This window comes from Hyaena hyaena, unplaced genomic scaffold, assembly GCF_003009895.1.
Source record: "Hyaena hyaena isolate Hyena2069 unplaced genomic scaffold, ASM300989v1 scaffold_8, whole genome shotgun sequence".
Lineage (NCBI taxonomy): Eukaryota > Metazoa > Chordata > Mammalia > Carnivora > Hyaenidae > Hyaena > Hyaena hyaena.
The window spans coordinates 5,628,452-5,647,960 of record NW_024080640.1 but is presented as its reverse complement, the minus strand read 5'-3'; the positions used below and the strand labels follow the sequence as shown (position 1 = coordinate 5,647,960).

At 38.9% G+C, this 19,509-nt stretch overlaps 1 protein-coding gene across 2 annotated transcripts in view; it reads left to right on the top strand.

Annotated features, from left to right (window-relative positions):
- CHCHD3 (coiled-coil-helix-coiled-coil-helix domain containing 3) overlaps positions 1-19,509 on the top strand; it is a 276,511-nt gene that overhangs the window by 212,217 nt on the left and 44,785 nt on the right. For both annotated transcript variants that reach the window (XM_039244019.1, XM_039244011.1), the window contains exon 6: positions 9,925-9,995. In XM_039244019.1, the coding sequence (XP_039099950.1) occupies positions 9,925-9,995 (71 nt within the window). The remainder of the gene's footprint in view (positions 1-9,924; positions 9,996-19,509) is intronic.

The following is a 19,509-nucleotide window of genomic DNA, read 5'->3' as shown; positions in this document are numbered from 1 at the left end:
ATGCCTACCTTTAAAAAAAGAAGGAGAAGAAAAGAACAGTATTTTCCTCAGCTCCTAGCACTTTGCTCTTAAGAGATGGTTGGGCAGTAAATATTTGAGTGAATAAAAAATGAATGTTTCACCCACTTAGCAAATGGCAGAAGAATTTCAGAGACACTAGGAATAAATAGGGTTTTGACCTTTGTAATTTAAAATTGGTTTCCCCCCTCTTTTCAGATTAATCTGTACTGTCTCATCGGTATTGGCCTCTTGGATGGATACATACTTTGTAGCTTGTGAAGATGCCAGCTGTTTGTTTTTATTTTTTCCTCTCTGGAGGAGAGCTGGTACCACTTGGGGACATTGTAAGAAATTGTAAAACTGTCCTTATTCTTCTGTCTAATCACCGAGAACCAAAATGTAAAGGAATTTAAATATTTCTTCTCTCATTTTCCATCTTCAGGAGTGAAGCAAGCTGAAACAACTCCATCTTTCCATTGTTTGGGTGATCTATTACTTATTTTAGCTTCCCTCTGTGGTTGAATATTTACATTGCTTTTTATTTTTCAGTGTTATAAACTCTTGGATGAAAAATATTTTACCTAAATTTTTATACACGCCCATGATTTTTTCAGATATATCTAGAAATGAAGCTGAGTCAAAGTCATTTGGGACCTGTTGCTCTAAACTGTACCAATTTATACTTTCATTAGCAAATTAAGAGGGGAGCCCATTTCTTCATATACTCATCAATGTCCTCCACATGTATAAACAACAAAAAGCAGACAGAAAACCCAGCTGATCTGATAAGGATAAAGTGAAATGATTTTACCAATCTCTCTCTGACCAATTTTCCTATACCCTACCAAATACTACTTTTAGGGAAATGGATGTGGCAAATACTTGTACTCCGGACCTTCCCCCCCACCCCCACCCCCACTCCCCAGGCAGGAGGTTTTGAAGAATGGCACTTTTCTATGTTTTACTTAGAAAATAATGAGATTATTGGCAATAATGAAAATGTTGGCTTTGGTTGGGTTGGGCATAGTTTTTCTCCAACCATCTGATTGTATAGAATGCCAGGAACCAAAGCAGATCCACTAATGAGAAACTGCTCTGGGTGATGGTTCTGTGCCCCTTACCTGCCCACACCAAGACTATTGAATATGGGTATGAAATGTATACATTAGAGGGTTAGCACCCTATCTTCTTAGTGAGTAAATCTCAAGGTGACAAATAGCTTTCTAAGCAGAGTGATGAAATTGTCTTGTAGGCTTTGGAATGCTTTGCCATATCTGCATGTTGGGGGCATCCTCATTAAGGTTTTTGGTCATAACTGTGCCCAGGTCATTCAGAATCCTATCTTCTTCCCATGAAGAGATGCACTCGGTCTGGGAATCTGAGCTTGTCTGTGTCCCTCTGCCTTTTATGGAAGCTGCTCCTTTTTATGTAGTGTTGGAAAGGTATGACCTCTGAACAAATATTTGATTCACTTTGGGGTTGCCACTCAGCTGGTGCCAGAGGAGCAGAGAAACCAAGTGTCGTGTCTGTGAAAGCAAGCTCAAAGGTTTGCTCAGTTTTCATGAAAGGTTGTCCTGAATAGATTTTTTGGATAAGAATGAGTTACTGGTGTTGGCCTCGAAATTCAGGTTCTAGGCAGAAGTAGGAAGAAGACAGGCTCTGTGTTGACCTCGCCAGCCTGCTGTGTCAGGACCCCCTTTTTTCTGACACTTCTCCTTCCTCTCAGGGATGCAGTTTTACTCTACACACCTCTCTTGCCTTGGGAAACAGTAATCTTTCCCCATTTATTTCGTTAGGATGCCCTCTGAGGAGCTCACCATATAATAAGTTACAGGGCAGTAAATGGATTAGTTTAGAGTTTCTCAATCTGGATTCCAAGGAAATAATCTCAGAAGGTCTTCTAATCTCTGTGAGAGTTTTTAAAATTTGTGTTTTCTGTTCTTTTTATGTGATTAGTAGAATCGTATTTGATGTCAGTAGGCTGGACCTTACAGGTTTGAGGAGCAGGGCTGGATGACAGCTTACCGCCTCCCTTGGCATTTTCGGTGTGAAAAGTGTCTCTTGGAGGCTGAAAGGCTATAAAACTAAAAGCAATTACCTTTGTTTAGTGTAATGAGTTAGTTGTTTAGATTTTTCTCGCCATTAGCCTATAAAGAGGTCTTCACCCTCCTATCCAATGGGCTCACCCCAGTGGGCATGGCCCACATTAACTTTTCAGTAATAAACCCTTTTAAATGTGTGAATCTTAGGTTGGCCTAAGGGCTAGACAGGAAGACATGAAGGTGAATGGGTCAGCCAGTAACATCAAGGAGGGCTTGTGCTAAAGATTCTTCAGATTATTAGTATAAAATTGTGAATGAATGAAGAACTCAGCAGAGCTGATGATAAATAAGCTAACGCTTGCCTCCTTCTCTGCTGTAAGGATTATTGTTTCCAGTTTTCTTTTTAGTCCATGGTTTTCAAGAGGACACTGAGCATGTGTGTACACCAGTGCATGTGCTGAGCAATTACAAGAGAGTTTGACTTCTAGAGTTCCCTTCTATAGGAGATAATAATGAGACCAGTTAGGGTAAAATGGAGTGCATGCCTGAGATGTGTTGGCAATAGAAATGTGACGCCTTCTGTATAGAGCCATCCAGTGGGTATGCTGTTAAATGTGCATGTAGCATCACCCCAATGAGCCCTTCACAAGACTTACAACCTTGAGAATTGACTGTGTCATGTTACACAGCCCTCAAGAGAACCAGAGATTCCTGTGCTGGTAACACGCAGTAATTTAAAAGGTTCTGTATAGGTCTTGCAAGACATCATGGTAAATTCTCATGATAACTCTTCTGATAACTGTGAAATTGCTTTGTCTCACCATTATTGAAGGAACAGTTAGACACACAAGCATGTCAAAAGTAGAAAGGTCTCAGGTGTATAATATAGAAGTCTAAAAGGTGAGCGTAGAAGGGGGAGTACGGTTTTATCTCAGAAGAGCTACAAACAGTATAACGATTGAAGACCTTTTATCGACATTATTATAGAAAAGGATAATAGAAAAGTTCATACCTTATACTTAGGGTAAATGAGAAGTCTCACTATAAGAATGGTTAAACGGAGCTGTGGGTAGGAAGGGGTCAGAGAGTCACTTTCCCAATAATATCTAGATAAGTTACTTTTCTGGCATGATACAAGTATAGGTATAATGCCTGTTAGAAATTGCAACATGGTTAATTTTCTTATGAAAATAATATGATCCCATGGTAAAAAAAACTTCAATTGTTATAGAAGGCTATTAAATTAAAAGGGAAAAGTGTCTCCTTTTCATGTCCCCTTTTCAGGGGTGACAAATATTGCTTGCAGATTATTTCAGGGTATATGTGTACATGTATGTAGACTCACCATTTTGGAAAATATACTCTTCAAAGTATTTTACAACTTTCTGTTTTTCCTACTACTTGGACCTCCTTCCATCCATATGAGTTCAAGTAGATCCCCCTTATTTTTAAGGTGTTAGAAGAAAGTTTTTACAGGTGGAGAGAATTCTGCTATGAAGCTTGGATTGTCTGACAGGAAGAACTGGAGAAATTGAAAGGACATAAAAAAAGTTACTTAAGAGCTGAATATGAAGGGTAGCTAGCCACTTTAGAAAAAATAGGGCTTTAGAGACTCACTAGAAAAACTAGAAATAAAAAATTTCTATATAATGATCCTGTGGCACTATTATTCTTTGTTCATTATAATTTGTGTGATTTTTGAATTTGTGTCTGTCTCCCCCTGTATGTTGTAAGCTTTATAGAAGTAGGGCCAAGCCTCTTTTTACTCTCTATTATAGTCCAAGTTCCTGGCCTAGGGTCTGGCACAGACCTTAAGTATCTGTAGAATGAAGAGATGAGCAGATGAAGGAAACTTAGAATGCCAAGTGAATGTTTGGTATGGTTTATTTAAATTGTCCAGATGAGAAACTGAGGCATGAGGCAACATAACTCATATATAATTAATATAACGCATGTAGTGGCAAGGGCGTCAATGAATCTATGATTTCTATTCTAATTAGAAAACTAAATCAAGAAAGGAAAAACCTGAGACTCTAATTAGTGAAGTTTCTAAAGTGCCTGGAATAAAACTAGAAATGCCAGAAACAGCTCTGAATAGCTCTGGTGATTTTTATGAGAAATAGTAGAGATGGAAGAAAAATGGAGGTACAAAAGCAGTTCATTAACTTTGCCAAGGTGCCTCGGAGATCGTGGTGTTTTCATGAAATGTGGTTTCTTAGGTATGGTGAGATTCGATGCTAGAGTTAAACATGGCTCTGAAATTTTTCAGTTCCTCCTGTCCTTTGTCAGGAAAGGAGAGGCAGATAGAAACATTTCTGACAAGAGGACGCATAGCATTACTGCAGAGGACAAAGGTTTACTCCTAGAGTGTCGTATCATTGGACTTTATTAAAGTCATTCTTGAGGTGTACAAAAAGCAAACATATCAGGGCTTAAGGAAGGTCTCTTCCGGGTTATTGTGACTCAGTGTATCATAAAGATGGAAGGCTTAAATTAGAAGTTTATTTTTTTTTCTTATTTAATAAAAGTCTGGAGGTGGGCAATCCAGGGCTGGCATACTGGCTTTAAGAGTGTTAGAGCCCCAAGAACCTATGGTTTCTCTCCAGCCTTCTGGCACAAGGTTTTCTCTCTTTAAGGTCAAGCTCCTATTGGGGCTCTGGCCATCACAACCACTTAAAGACTGGAAAAATGAGAAAAGGGCTAGGCTGAAAAGATTCTTTACCAGTTGAGGTCAGCTGTCTTTAAGCAGCCGAACCTTGAAGTCCCCATGCAGTTCTGCTTACAGTGCAGCCGAACTAGAAGCAGGCTGGAAATTTTAGTTGGGTTCACCATGTATGTAGCTTAAAACTGGGATTTAACTAAGTAAGTAGGAAGGACAGATGTTGGGATAATTCACTGCTAGGCTTTTTCCATCAGGAAATCTTCATTTGTCTTTACCACGGAACTTAATGGTCAGAACTTCTGGTTTGTGAGAAACTGCTAAATTAGTAATTTATTATCCATCACTGTTGATACTAATTTGAAAAAAATAGGGCTGAGCATAATTAAAATACACTTATATGTGTACCCAAATTGTTATTAGCAGAAATGGGAGGCTACTCAGGATAGCTACTTATGCATCTACTTGATGATCATTCTTCAGGTTGTGGAGTCATGCAGGCAAATTAATGGAGACCCAGGATCTGGTGAGTCAGCTAGGGGGCTAAGGCTTGGTGTCCTGGTGGAGAATGAGGAGCCAGGCCTATTGCTGAGCCTACAAGGGCCCGGTTGATACAGTCATTCTGAAAGATAAGGTCCTCGTATTTAGATGTTAAAAAGTGAGACTCAGTTTAAATAACCAAATCCATTCCTTGATGTACCTCTTAGAAACAGAATACTGAATCTGATATACCATGCGTTTGAAACAATGCTATTTAAATAGGCAGTATATTTATTTACATAGCATTCTCTGGAGCAGGAGGTTAGAGGGAGGGAAAGACATAAAAGTAGAGAGTCGAGAGACAGTGGACTCAAGGCCATGGATTTAAGAAGTGCCAAAAATGAAAGAGTCCTTATGATGCCAACTACTTTATTCAAGGGCCACTTTTCTCAATGAATATGTTCAAGTTCCTTCCATGGCTCTTCTGCCCACCTGTAACAGACTTCAACATACACAGGAGCACACAGAAGGCAGAATTCAAACCAGCTGTTAGGTGTTCTGATGGAAGGTTTATCAGGAGAAATAACTGAAGCCACTAGATAACCTAAATTGAGACCCTTAGTGATTTTTTTTAACTTCTAAGAATTCTATAGTTCTTAAAATTCTTGTGCAGAAAATTGAGTTATGTTGCAGGGAGTCTCTTGATTCTGTGTAAGTCTACAAAAAGACAGGATGGGTGAGGAAGCATTGAACTCTTTCTGGCCACCTGATGCCATTTAGTATATGACTGTTTCAGGGATTCTGTGCCTGGAATTGTAACCCTGCTGCATGTGCAGTCAGGTCCCCAAATGCTTAGCGCTGGGTCATCTTGGGGGAAACATACTTACCTGCATCTAGCTGACTGCATATTGTAACATAGCTCCTAGCAAGTGATATAAGTACAAGTCTGTTTTGAATCCAGCTACTTAACATAGGAATGCTCATAATGATACTGTCAATAGGAAGGCTTTCATTGGTAGTTGTACACACTAAACCTTTGTTTAAAAAAACAAGCCAGGTAGAGTAACATTTGTGTTTGGGTGGGTTGTAAGAGGGATAGAGACCTACAGTTGTTAGTGGTAATTACAGATCAACTTGGAAAGAGGAGATCCACACCTTCAGCTAGACCGTTCCCAGTACGGGTCAGACCTAGTCCTTCTCCCACTCGCTGTTGCTAAATGCCTGCTGAGCTGCCACACTCTTCGAATGGACAGTGCGGAGTCGTCTCACTCACCTCTGAGAAAAAGTGTAAGATTACCAGAATTTACATTATACCTGAGTATGATGTCTTATGTAGTTGTGCCCAAATCATCATATGAAGCATTTGGTAAAAGAACTGACGAGAGCTCATTAACAAATTTTTCTTGTGACCTTTTTGCTTTGTTTGTTTCTTACATACTGGAGGTATGATAATAGAACAGAAATGAGATTCAGAACCTGAGAGGATACTGTGTGTGCATGTTTTCTTTTGATCTAATTTAGAACTTAAAAACAGATACTTTTCAAACCTAGCAATAATGTGTGTCTGTGCAGGTGTATTTTAAAATATACTTTTAAAGGGAAACTTTCTGAAAATGGAAAATGGCAGTATCACACATTCAAAAACGTGGGCCATGGCTAGCCCAAAAAGTGGGAATGATGCCCACTCTTGTTGATTCCCATTTCCTTCCTATCTTGTCTAAAAACTTTGTTCTTGAGTATTAGAATACCAGATGCGTAAATCCCCCCACACCCAGATTCAAAGTTTAAGAGCATCTGGAAAGAAATACTGGAATACTCATATCTAAAATCAACCACACAGTTTTGTGCATGATTTTGTGCTATCACTTCAACTGTCTGTGGCAGGTATGATAAATTGGCTCAATAGACACCAATTCCAAACTCCTGCCTTCTCTTTCTTACTGTAGAAGTGAGAGAACAAAAATCTTTGCAGCCAGGGCCGTGCATGATATAGAAGTCTGGCCAGAGAGATGTAAGCACGGATCTCTGGAGAGGGCTTTTCTTCCCTTCTTTTTACCTCCCTCCTCTTACTTCCTTAGAGCTTGGGCATGATAACCGGAGGTGCACTAGCTATCTTGAAATTGTGAGAATAAAAGCCAAATGCTAAGGGTAGCTGCAAAGGAATTGAGAGAAAAGGGCCTAGTCATTTGATAAAATCCTTGGCACCTACATCAGCTCCGAGTTTCCAGCAACCAGACTACTTATGATATGAGAAAAATAAACCCCTTACCTGTTCAAGCTACTGTTTGTCCCTTGAACTGTTAATTGTATCTTACTGTAATTGAACACAATCTTAAGCAATAGCCATTTGCAGTTTTTGTGGCATAGCAGACTGCAGTGTTGGTTAGTTTCTAAGAGATGTATAATAAATATTCCACTTTTCCACGTTACAGTATTTCATTTACCTTAAATTTCTCTCTATTCCAGCCTGTTTTAGATAAAAGTAAACTTTGGAATGTAACTTAGAATTAATGGTGTCACTCTAACATGATTTTAGTAAGTTTTGTGTATCATGTACTTTGCCGAATGCTTAAGTATATTGATGAATGGGATGAAATACTCGCCTTTAGAGGTCTTATGGACTACTTGGAAAGGCCACATGTAAAAAACACATGGTCGGTAAGTGCGTTAAGTGCTTTGCTAGAAGTCCATGGGGCTATGAGAACACAGGCAAAGGGGATAAATCAGTTAGCTTTCACTGTATAACCAACTACCCCAAACTCAATGGCTTAACACAACCATTTATTTACTTCATGATCCTTCAGGTCACCCAGTTGGGCATTTCTGGATTTGACTGCCTTCACTTATACTTCACTTATACTAAGGTTTGGCTGGTCTATGATGGCTTCAGCTGGGGTGACTTAGAGTCTCTCCCTCTTCAGCCTGGACTTATATATATGTGGCACTAGGCCAGGGTTCCAAGAGAGAGGCTTATGTTTACAACTGGCGCATTGTCATTCCTGTCACATTCTGTTGGACAGAGCAACTCACAGGCCCCGCCCAGATTGAAGAGGGGAGAAACAGACTCCACCCTTTCGTGATGAGAAAAATTACAATGCTTAAAATAATTGGAAGTATTAGTCAAGATGTTTAGCTTTGCCAGCATTTTGAAAATTCAGTATCATAACACCCCCTTGACATTATCATAGCAGAATGGGGAGTTTCTCATCAGTGTTAGTGGTAGGTCAGTCACTGCCTTTTTACTGCCCTCTTTGTTAGAAGGGTTCTCTCTCTCTCTCTCTCTCTTTCTCTCTCTCTCTCTCTCTCTCTCTCACACACACACACACACACACACACACACACACAGCTTACACCAAACATTGCAAAAGAGCATGTAGTGACCAGTGTGTATTTTAAAGGAAAGAAAAATCTTATAAAATAAAACTGAAAGGAAGGTGTGACACGATGTAAGGTTATAATATCTGAGAAGACAAATGGCCTTTTGGTAGTTTGCGACCTACAGATGAATTAAAACCTTTCCACACATAGACTGATAAAGTTGGTCACTTGCATTGTAATTTTAAAAAATGCAGAAGCAGTACACTTAGAATATTGTCTTCATGTCAGAAATGCACCTTCGTGCTTGAAAATGATAAAAAATTACAATCGATCCTTACAACTGTTCTGTTCATCTTTATTGATCAGGTGCAAGAAAGATAAATCGCAGCCCAAATAAGATTATAGTAAATGTTAGCATCGTAGGGGACTCTAGGTTGATAGAGGGCCATTCATCATCTCAAATGGTGACCTGTCCATTGCACCAGCCACCCTGAGTCTGCTGTCTAATCACATATGTATTGATTTTATCTATATCCAAGAAACCTGGATGTGACTGTCATTGGGCAACCCAGATTGTTAAATGCAGAGGGGTCACTGGTGTGAAGAGGATTTCATTTTCATTTTCTCACCAACCAACAATGATTTATTAAAAAATAAACTACTCCAAGTCGTGCATGTGCAACCTGAATGATTAGGGATTGAAGGTGCACAATAGACCACTATATTGTGTAGTATTCTTTTGTACTGGGACACATTTTGCAGGATATTTCATTGAGTCTGAAGGCTCATGGGGTCATTTAGACCACCCCCTGCAGTAAGACAGTTTTCAAAGTAGCCAGCCAGAGTAGATAGTTTAAAATTTTCCTGCCTCAGGAAAGGCATTCCTTTCCTATTGCAGCTTGATATATGTTGCTTATGTGTTCATTTACGTAATACTGGAAACAAATTTTTTTTTTTGGTACAGATATTACCTAAATCCATACTCTGTTCTTACTGATTAATTTGTTATAAATATTGATCTTCTTGTGGTCATGTGAGGGTGATAGAACACAGTCTACTCTGTAAAGAATCCATCTTGAGGACCAAAGTACTGTATAAAAAGAAATGAACCTTTAATATCCTAGGTAGAACATTGGAATAATAGGCTAAGAATGTGAAGAATTTTCTCACAAGGATCAAATAATGAATTATAACAATGAAGGTTTACTCTAATTACAACTTGTATACCAGCAGATATACTATTATTTAAATGGATACCTTTACTTGGACTTTTTTAAGTATTTATGTCACTTATGCAAGAAATCTTTGTCCTACTGTTTGAATGACTGAAAAAAGCTTTAATGTGGTTTTTGTTGTAATTAAAAGTCTTGTGCACATTTTGTTCTCTTGAATAGTGAAAAGTGTACTATCAATCTTTTTCCACAGAGCTCAGAATTCTACAAAGTCACCACTGAACAATATCAGAAAGCAGCTGAAGCGGTAGAAGCAAAATTCAAGTAAGTTTTTAACATATAACACTGTAATTATTTACTGTTCATGACAAGATCAAAGTACAACTTTCTTGCTTTTTGAAGAGTGGATAGTTTGTTGTGGGCCCTCTGGAATACTTGGAGTATATATATTTGGGTGGTGGAGATGTATCCATGTTCTCCATTAGTGGGATGGAGTGGAATTCAAATACAAGGAAAGGGCATTTGATGAGAGCCTGTTGCAACTCAATTTTATGAAGTAAGAGGAAGTTGAAAGGAATGCTAATAGAATTTTCATTTGGAATAACATTATATAAGATGGGATGCCCTTGATTATAAAGGTGACGTGAAATGGCTACCTCTGTTAATAATAGAATCATAGAGACTATTCAGTTTTATATAATAAAATGACAGGCATGTCCAAATTTGAGTAACCACTTTTCTCATGTTTAAGCTGTTTTCATTTCTTCCCATGTACCTTGAAAGCATTTAAATCACAGACTTTACCTTGCCCTTGATTATTAAGGTGGTGTTAAATTGCTGCCTCTATTAATCCTTGGAATGTTTAAATGAATGTTCTAATTGATGGATCAAAGTGTCCGTGACCCATAGCCCTGTACTTTCCCTTTGCTGCCAGTTCTCACATTAGGTAAGAAGACATCATTCAGAATTTTCCTGAGAGTATAAATAGTTGTATTGTATAACCTCTGTTAGTAGCACATGTGTAAATTAGTGAAGCAAAAAAAGGTATTGTGACAGGTTTAGTTGACAGATCGAATTGAGCTCTGACCTTCTTCCTGGTGCATGGTTATAAGCTTTTGATAAAATGATTAAACCCTAAGGTGTAACATTATTACTTTCTGCTGTGGTATAATTTGTGTGGTAATGGATAATAGTGTTCTTTAATGTAATAAAAAAATCTTTTTTTAAGGTAGTTTGAAGTATATTTAGACAAACCTCTTTGTCTTTGTTAGTGAATTGTCTTTTTAGGCCAGCAGGGAGAGACCTTCAAAGAATGGGCCACAAATCTCACTTTTAAAGGTTAATGTGCTCTCTTAAGTATTTACATACAAAAATGCATCTGGAGTTGATTTTAAAAGGTACTCTAAATATGTATTTTTCATGTTATAGTTTTATCTTTCTTCCTAATGATAAAGTGACATTTGTTAATCTTTCTATCTTTATGCCATGCGAATCTTTGACTTAGCATCCTGAGTATTTCTCTATTGTAAGAGGATAGCTATTCATTCAGGTAAGTAAAATTTAAGATAAATCAAAGGAGATCAGTTCTGACTAGAATGATCTATGAAGTTATCATAAAGAAAACAATAATTCAGTTGAGGCTTGGAGAAAAATAGTGAATCGGTGGAAAGGAAAGTATTCAGAAGGAAAATCATGTTCTATAATTGGTGGGTGTCAAGTCCATTAAGATCAGTGGTTTGACTCAGAGAGACTCTTGTGCAAGGTGAAGTTGGAAAGGTCAGTAGGGTCCTTTGATAACTGCTGGGCTGAGAAGTTGGTCTTCAGGTAGCAAAAAGTCTTTGGAAGATCTTTGATCACCAGGTAAGCACTTGATTTCTTGCTCCTTCCGTAATACTAATCAGACAGTGGATGTGAGGCCTGATCAGAGGTGTGAGGAATAAAAAGCAGTAGTAGTATATGGGAGGACTGTGTGAGAAAAAGAGATGGGTGCAAGCAAGTCATTGAAAGTCTAGACATGAACTAGTGAGTGATTGGCATATTCATTCGCTAGGGTTGCCATAACAGAACCACAGACTGAGCGGTTCCACAGAAGTTGATTTCCTCACAGTCTGGAGGCTGCAAGTCTGAGATCAGAGTCCCCACATGGTTGGCCTGTCTTCCTCCTCCACATCCGTGTCTCAGTCTCCTTTTATAAATCACAGTGCATTAGGGCTCACCCTAATGACTTCATTTTAATATGATTACCACTTTGAAAACCGTTTGTCCAAATATGCTTTCTGCTGCTTGTCATTAGGTCTCCAACATATGAATTTGGTTGGGGAGGGGTCCCAGTCCAGCCCCTAACACCTGGAGGTAGGGACCAGGGAGAACCAGAAATAGAAGTTTAGCATATCGGAAAATTGATGGAGTCTGGATATTTATAGAGAGAGATGAATCTGGTTTTAGATGAAAAGAATCACTCTTCTGAAAGCCCTGTGCAGCTGCCATGTCATTCAGCCTGGGCTAGCCTGCTGACAAATGAGAGGCTATGGGGAACACAGAAATAAATGTCCTGCTGATTGACTTTCTCCAAGACAACATGAAACTGTAGGTTAAACTTAGTGGTTGTATTTTTTTTTTTAAGTTTATTTATTTATTTTGAGAGAGACAGAAAGAGTACGAGTAGGGGAGGGACAGAGAGAGAATCCCAAGCAGGTTCCACAGATGGTCAGCATGCAGAGCCTGACATGGGGCTTGATCCTACAAAACCATGAGATCATGACCTAGGCCAAATCAAGAGTTGTCACTCAACAAACTGAGCCACCCGGGTGCCCCTAGACTTAATTTTAATCAGAGCCTCAGCAGCTTCATTCTATTACCTTTGTAAGATATTATTCTTTATTAAATTCTACTCTCATTTGGTGTGGTACAGAATTTAACCTTTCCCAAGGAGAGGTCTGGCCTGTATGCTCATCTTCTGGGAGAGGGAACCTCTAACTCTTTGGAATTTCCCAATTGATAGAAGTGTGTCATTAGTCATGATGGGCCCTTTGGGCTGTGTACTGTCAAACCAACCTCTGGGGAAGTGGTGCTGCAGACTGAATTCAGCCACATGAGCAATCAGTCAAGCAAAACTATGCAATGAGGCCCCAGTGAAACTCTGGACATGGAACTTTGAGCCAGCTTCTCTGGTTGAATCTCTGCAGATTGTCACAGGTGAATGCCAGGGGAGTAGAGCATCTTAAGGAGAGTGGAAATTTTGCATTTAGAACTCTCCCAGACTCTATCCTCTCCATCCTATCTCTTTTTTTGGCTAACTCTCTATCATTTCCCATGTTAAGCCATAACCGTGATTTTAATAGCTCTCTATGAGTTCTGTGGATACTTTTAGTGAATTATTAAGGCTAGAGCAGTTTTGGGAACCCCTTGAACTTGTAGATGATGCTAGGGTGAGGACAGTCTTGGAGACTCTGCCCTTAGACTTTACAGTTTGGCCAACTCTGGTACAAACAAAACCCCAGGTTTTTACATACTATGAAGGTATTTTAAGAGCTAGTTTTTCAGAGAGTGGCTTTCATTATATTAGGTCCCCCCCCCCCCCCCCCCAGTACTACCTGCTACACGGAACTTCTTAGAAAGTTTGTATTTTGATTCGTGGTGAGTTTGGTAGCCTCATACCTAGGAAGTGATAGTGCCTTGAGTATGAGAGATGCTTACCATCTTTGAAGGCACTGAAGTTACTCAGTGGAACTTTGTTTCTCCTTACAGATCAGACCATCTCAGGTAATGCTGGCAGCTTCAGTCTTTTGCAAGGCAGTATGCTATATCCTTTTCATTGCATGACACTGTTGATTTCAGCATTGTTGATCTCAACAAGCTCTGACGAAATTTGAGGAGGATTTAGTTAATTTTATCTGATGGAAGAATTCATTTGGGTGCATCTTGGTTACAGGAGATGGAAGCTTTTTAAATTTCAAGGGCTTTATTACTTACCTGATAAGGGGTCACACAAAATCATTATATAGAGAAAGAAACCTAAGAGCATTTGAGGCGGCACGTGATAAACACCAGTCACATCGATGCATCCTGCCAGGATAGCTAATGGTATTATTTTAGGGATGCTTAAATATTAACTCACCCTTCAGTCCTCAGTTTATAGTTTTGGCAGAAACCCATTGAAACACTTTAGATTTAATGGGATTTTTCCTCCTATTTTATCATCTCATCATTCATTCAGAGCGCTTCTATGTGACCTGCCCTCCGAGTTCTGAGATCACAGCTATGAGGAGAGAGGTAGGGACTCCAGAGTGTGGAACTCAGAGTCCCCAGAGAGCAGGGGGAAGACAGGACTTTCCCATAAAGAACATTTGAAAAATCCAAGATTAGTTCTACTGTAATGGGATAATTGTGCCCCTAATAAGTTATTTAAAATACTGTTTACTGTTTCTTTCAGTAAGAATCAATTTGGAGATTAAGAATGTGTGTTTATTTTCCAGCAAGAAGGTTTCCCGACCACAACAGCGTTAAAATTTTAGCTATAAAACCCAAATCACTTAGCAAATCCAGCAGGTTTTTTTTATATCTAGCCTTTATTCAAAAGATAACCATTACTTTTCCCAGTCCAACTAAAAAGTCACTGTTAGCAGTTCCAATCACCTTTTATCACCCTTTGTTAATATCTGTTAAATAGAGCCTTGTATGGTGCTAGTTCCTAGCTACGTGGAGCTAGTATTGTGTCAAATAGCTCAGCATACCGAGAATTACGTTCCTTATATATTAATATATATATATAATTCCTTATTTTCCACCTGATAGGTCATTAAACAAAATAATACATCAAATAATGCTACATTGATGGTGCTGTGCATAGGTCTAGCACAAGGTAAACGCTCAGTGCATATTTGATTTTATCAGTTTTTATTGTTATATATATATTGTGATAATATAATTTTATTGTTATGTCCAGTTCAGCTGCTCACCACAGGAGAAATTTCTTTGTGTTTCCAGGCAAAATCGACATGATATTAAACAAAAAAGATAATAGAAGAGTTTTTATCTTCAGGAAGCCCCCGGCCCAACGGGAGACCACATGTGAAGCCCTGGGGACCGAGGACACAGTGAGGGATGTGGCAGAGCTGTAGGGAAAAAGTGCTGCAGGCGCCCTATTTCAGGATCCCTGTCAGAGGGTAGAGTAGAGCCTGCCTACCACGCCCACAAAACTGAAACACCCTTAACAGTGTATTTTGTACATAAGAGAGCACACAAGCAGGGGAGGGGCAGAGACACAGAGTGGGAGAGAATCCCAAGCAGGCTCCATGCTGTTGGTGCAAAGCCCAACACTGGGCTCTGTCCCATCAACGGGAGATCATGACCTGAGCCAAAAATCAAGAGCAGGACGCTTAGCCAACTGAGCCATTCAGGTGCTCCATGAGTTGTTGTTGTTGTGTTAATATAAAAGCTATTATCAAGCAAATGTAAAAGCACATATCTAAGAAATATAGAATATTTTGAAGGCAGTGAAAAACCCAATGAAGTCATGCATTATCAACCACATGAAAAGCATTTTGAAAAAGACTGATATTTCTTTCTCATGCTGTCTTAGATAACAAAGTGGCCCATTTCTGTCTTCCAGAAAGGAGAAAATGCGTATGTGAGAAGCTACGTAGGTCTGTGGAAAATAGTTCTGGAATCCTTTTGTTAGAGGTGTAACTTTTCAGCGTGGCTTCAGTTTCTTTGAAAGGCGAAGCCCTTGTGAAGGAGTGTGATTCTGTGAGATCATATGTGAGCACTAGTAATACTCCTTTGTGTGCCTGACTTTAGAAGGGGTTTTCACTTTTATCCTTGAACGAAGTTGTTGAAACCTGACTTATAAATTTAGCTCATGGAAGAAGCCTGGGCTATCCTTACAAAGTATTAAAAGATTAGTCACCCTGTGAAAGAAGTTTAGGTAATTTTAGAGTATCTGAGGAGTGCTATGCAGAACTCTTAGAGATAAAATGGATTTTGCAAGTATTACCATATATTCAAAGTTTTCTTCAATGTAAAATCCTTTAACTTTAAAATATGTTTGGTTTTATTGGGTTTTCACTTTGACTGATGCAGGGGTGGAAAAGTTTTCCCTTCCTCTGGGTCCCTTGGCTGGTTGAATAATTAAATTGGTGTAAAACCAAATAATAGGAGAAAACAACTCAAAGAGTAGTAACATGTGTATATGACAGGGACCTGGAGAAACTGAGTAACTCTCTAAAATGGCCAAAACCATCACCTTAAATACCATCCTCAGCTAAAGACAAAAGATGTTAGAGGTATAGTATCAGTGACGGGAGCACAGTCAACAAGCGTGAGGTGGTGATGCAGACTTAAGTCATTCTTTTCTCCATTGATAGGAGTTTCTAGAGATTGAGTCATCCCTCCTCTTCCTGGTACAGCAAGGGAGACCTCCCTTACAAACAGAGGTTTCCCTTATGCATGGGCAGGTCTCTTGTAAAAGTGTAACTTCTGCTTGGTTTCCAGAGCTTCTCATGTGTTGACAGGTTTGTTGTTTTTGTTTTTATTTTTAATAATCAACCAAATAGAATCCTATGCCAGAGGGACATATTTTGGGGTGGCAAGTTTTCTGCTCCTCTACATTGGCAGTACTGTTTTGTTTCTCTTTTGGGTGGATGATTTTAATAGCTATACTGGAATGAATTCGTGAATCTGAGGATGACAGGCTGGTGGTATCAGCAGGTGTTTCTCATGTTCTCTATAATTACACATGGGATCATGGACAGTTTTAAGCAACAGTGTTTAAAGATCCTGCTTAATTGGCTGTAAAATAATTAAATAAGGTTTTGACTGGCAAATTTATAATTCTGTTAGATGCATAAGCCAGTGCGCCTGAATGTCAATGTGACTTCAGTTTGGAAATATTAGATTAATAGAACTAATGGTACCGCAGGTACAAAGTTTACTCTGATGAAGAGTCTCAAACTCTTCTAGAAGTTTAGCCAAGTAAATTTATGTTACTTACCTTTTACTTTTAATTAAAACTTATTTCAAAAGTTTGAGCTGTTTACTTTTGCTGTGGTGTTCTTTCTGATTTCTCCAAAGTTGAGCTCCAGTAATTTTTCAGTGACTCCAGCTGCCTTATTGAATAACTTGCCTTATCAGAAGGATTAAAATTATATACTGTTGTATTTGTATCTGCAGCTGACAGGTACCCTGCACATTGTCTGTAACACTTATTGATGTCTACTTATAACCTACTTTAGTGCTGCGTGAATGGCTCTGATAGACCAAATGTACATGATAAATGTTTTATCTCTGATTCTCATTGATCAATTTCTAAATGATCAAATGGTTTATCTCAGTGAGACACTAATTCACATTGATCAAATTCTAAATGACTAAGTTGACTTGGTTTCTGCTGAACACAAATTGTATTAAAACAACATTACTTGAACATGCTGTCTTTTCTAATGCAGGAGTTATGTTACCAGAAGTTACATTATAACTAGAGTTATTATATTATAAAGATGTCTCCTTCATAATGAAAAGTTTACACAAGAAGAAAAGAATGCGATATTGCAGGAAGAACAGGGCTTTGAGCAAGGATTTTGGCTTTTACTAACTAATTAAATTCTGCATTTGTATTGGGCCCTCCTTTCCCTTTTTTTAATTTGAAAGGCCGTGAGCAGGAAATATAGCAGCTGCAGTGGTGACATTTTATTCCCCAAGGACCTTGGAGCCAAGTAACATCTTGATTATTCTGTAAGAGACTTAGTAATTGAAGAGGCAAAATTCTAGATAAAATAAATATACCTGTATCCTTTGTGTATAAACTTGGTTACAATAGCCTATTTAGAACTTTAGGGTTATTTGTTGTTGTTGTTGTTGTTGTTGTTTTAAAAAAAAAAAATCAGCTCACCTCTGGTAACTTGCACAATATTTCATGTACCCTCTAGAGTTTGTGGATATGTAACTGGTAGAGGATTTCAATTCGGAAATTGAAAAACAATGTTTATGAGCTTAAGAATATACTTTCTATATGAAGCTAATGACAAGTAAACATTTGGCTGAAACATAGTCTTGGTTATTTAGAATAACCAGTTCCTCAGGCAGGTTATTTATTACATCTTTGGCTTGTCTCTTGCATCTGTAAAATGTAAACTATAACCTCCAGTCTCTTTAGGGCATCCAAGCTGAGAAGGTTTAAAAGTTAAAAAAGAGAAAAAAATGTTGTCATTGAGCCTCATCTAAAGAGAGTTGTATATAGCTGTTGTGTTCAGTTCTGAGACACTGGCTACCATTTGAAGTATGTTCTGGATGGTGTGGCTGCCCTCTGTCCTCATCAGGGGGTAGACACAGAGCAATCTGCCACCTCTCCAGCTATGAGTCTGCCTCCCCTTCCGCCCCCCAGATCCCACCCGCGTCCAACCACATGTTAGTTCCACGTAAAGTGAGATCTGCTTTGGAAAACACCAGGTTTTGACAAACATTTCCTATGATAGGTATTTAGAATTGGTTAACATTGTGAAGAAACTTCAGGTGATTAATGCTTTTTAAAGTTCCTTTAAGATTGGAACCCTTCTAGTCAGATCTAAGTTATATAGTTTCCTTTTATTCCTTGGTCTGGATCTCTATAGTCTATGCACTATTTTTTTTAAGGGAACAGAAGTAAATGGCAAGAAACATCAACACTACTTGAGAGTTAGGTTTTTATCTGCATTTTTTTTTTCCCTCTGCTTTCTAAACTGCCCCTCACAATATTCCACTCAGTTCAGGCCATCTGTATTTGAAAGGAGCAGGGCAGGGTGGCCGAGATGTTTGGGACATAGGGCCCTAAAGGGCAAGAGCAGGGCTGTAAAGCATAGACAGTATTGTCTGTTTCACAGAAAAGAACCCGAACTGCAGCCATCACTTGAGCATCTGGAGTTAGTCACAGGCCACGAGAGGATGACTGCAGTAACTTCCTCATCGCATCCATGTAGGATGTACAGGAGCCTCGAGTGGTGACAGAGCCACCCAAGGCCCAGCCACATTAGCCACATCCTACCCATGACCTGGAACTCTCTTCTGGGTCCCAGCTATGGCAGTCACGGTTGTTAGGGTTGCTCGGGCATCTTCTTTACTTTGATGGAACTTACTTATGTGTTAAATGTAAATGATCCTAACCAGCCTCCTTGTAGCTCTTAGTTTTGTGGCCATAAGCTCCTGAATCCATGATTTGTTCCATGTGAGATAATAAATGGTTTCTGTTTTTCCCTACAAGAACATTAGCATTGAGCTTTCTTCCCTAATCAATACAATCCATTAAGAATCTAGCATACCCTACATGGTTATATGAAATATTAATTGGACACTCTTAGATAAATGAAGATTCTGCCAAAATGAGAGCTTGTTTCTTTCCTTGTATTGTAATATTGAAATGAGAACATTTTGAGTTCTAGAGTGCATGGTATTTTGGAATTTCTTCATTGATCCTTGCTTATTTGAGTAATTAGCCAACCGTACAGTTTGTAGCTCCCAAAAGATATTTCTAACTGGGACTAGGAAGTTCGTTTCTCTTGTTGACTCTAACTAGAGTTCTTTTATGTTTTAAAGTATCCAGTAGAAAGTAATTTTTGATTTACCTTTGATGTTTTCAAAGATAAGAAAAAGTTATTTTGCTTTTTGAGTGCCACTCAGCTCCAGGTAGAAAGGAGAGAAGCTTGTAGGAGGGCCAATTAGAGTTAATTATTGTCTTACTGACCTGCCATGTTTTAAAATGTCCAGGAATGGGGCACTTGGGTGGCTTAGTCGGTTAAGCGTCCGACTTTCACTTAGGTCATGATCTCACGGTTCGTGGGTTCGAGCCCCGCGTCGGGCTCTGTGCTGA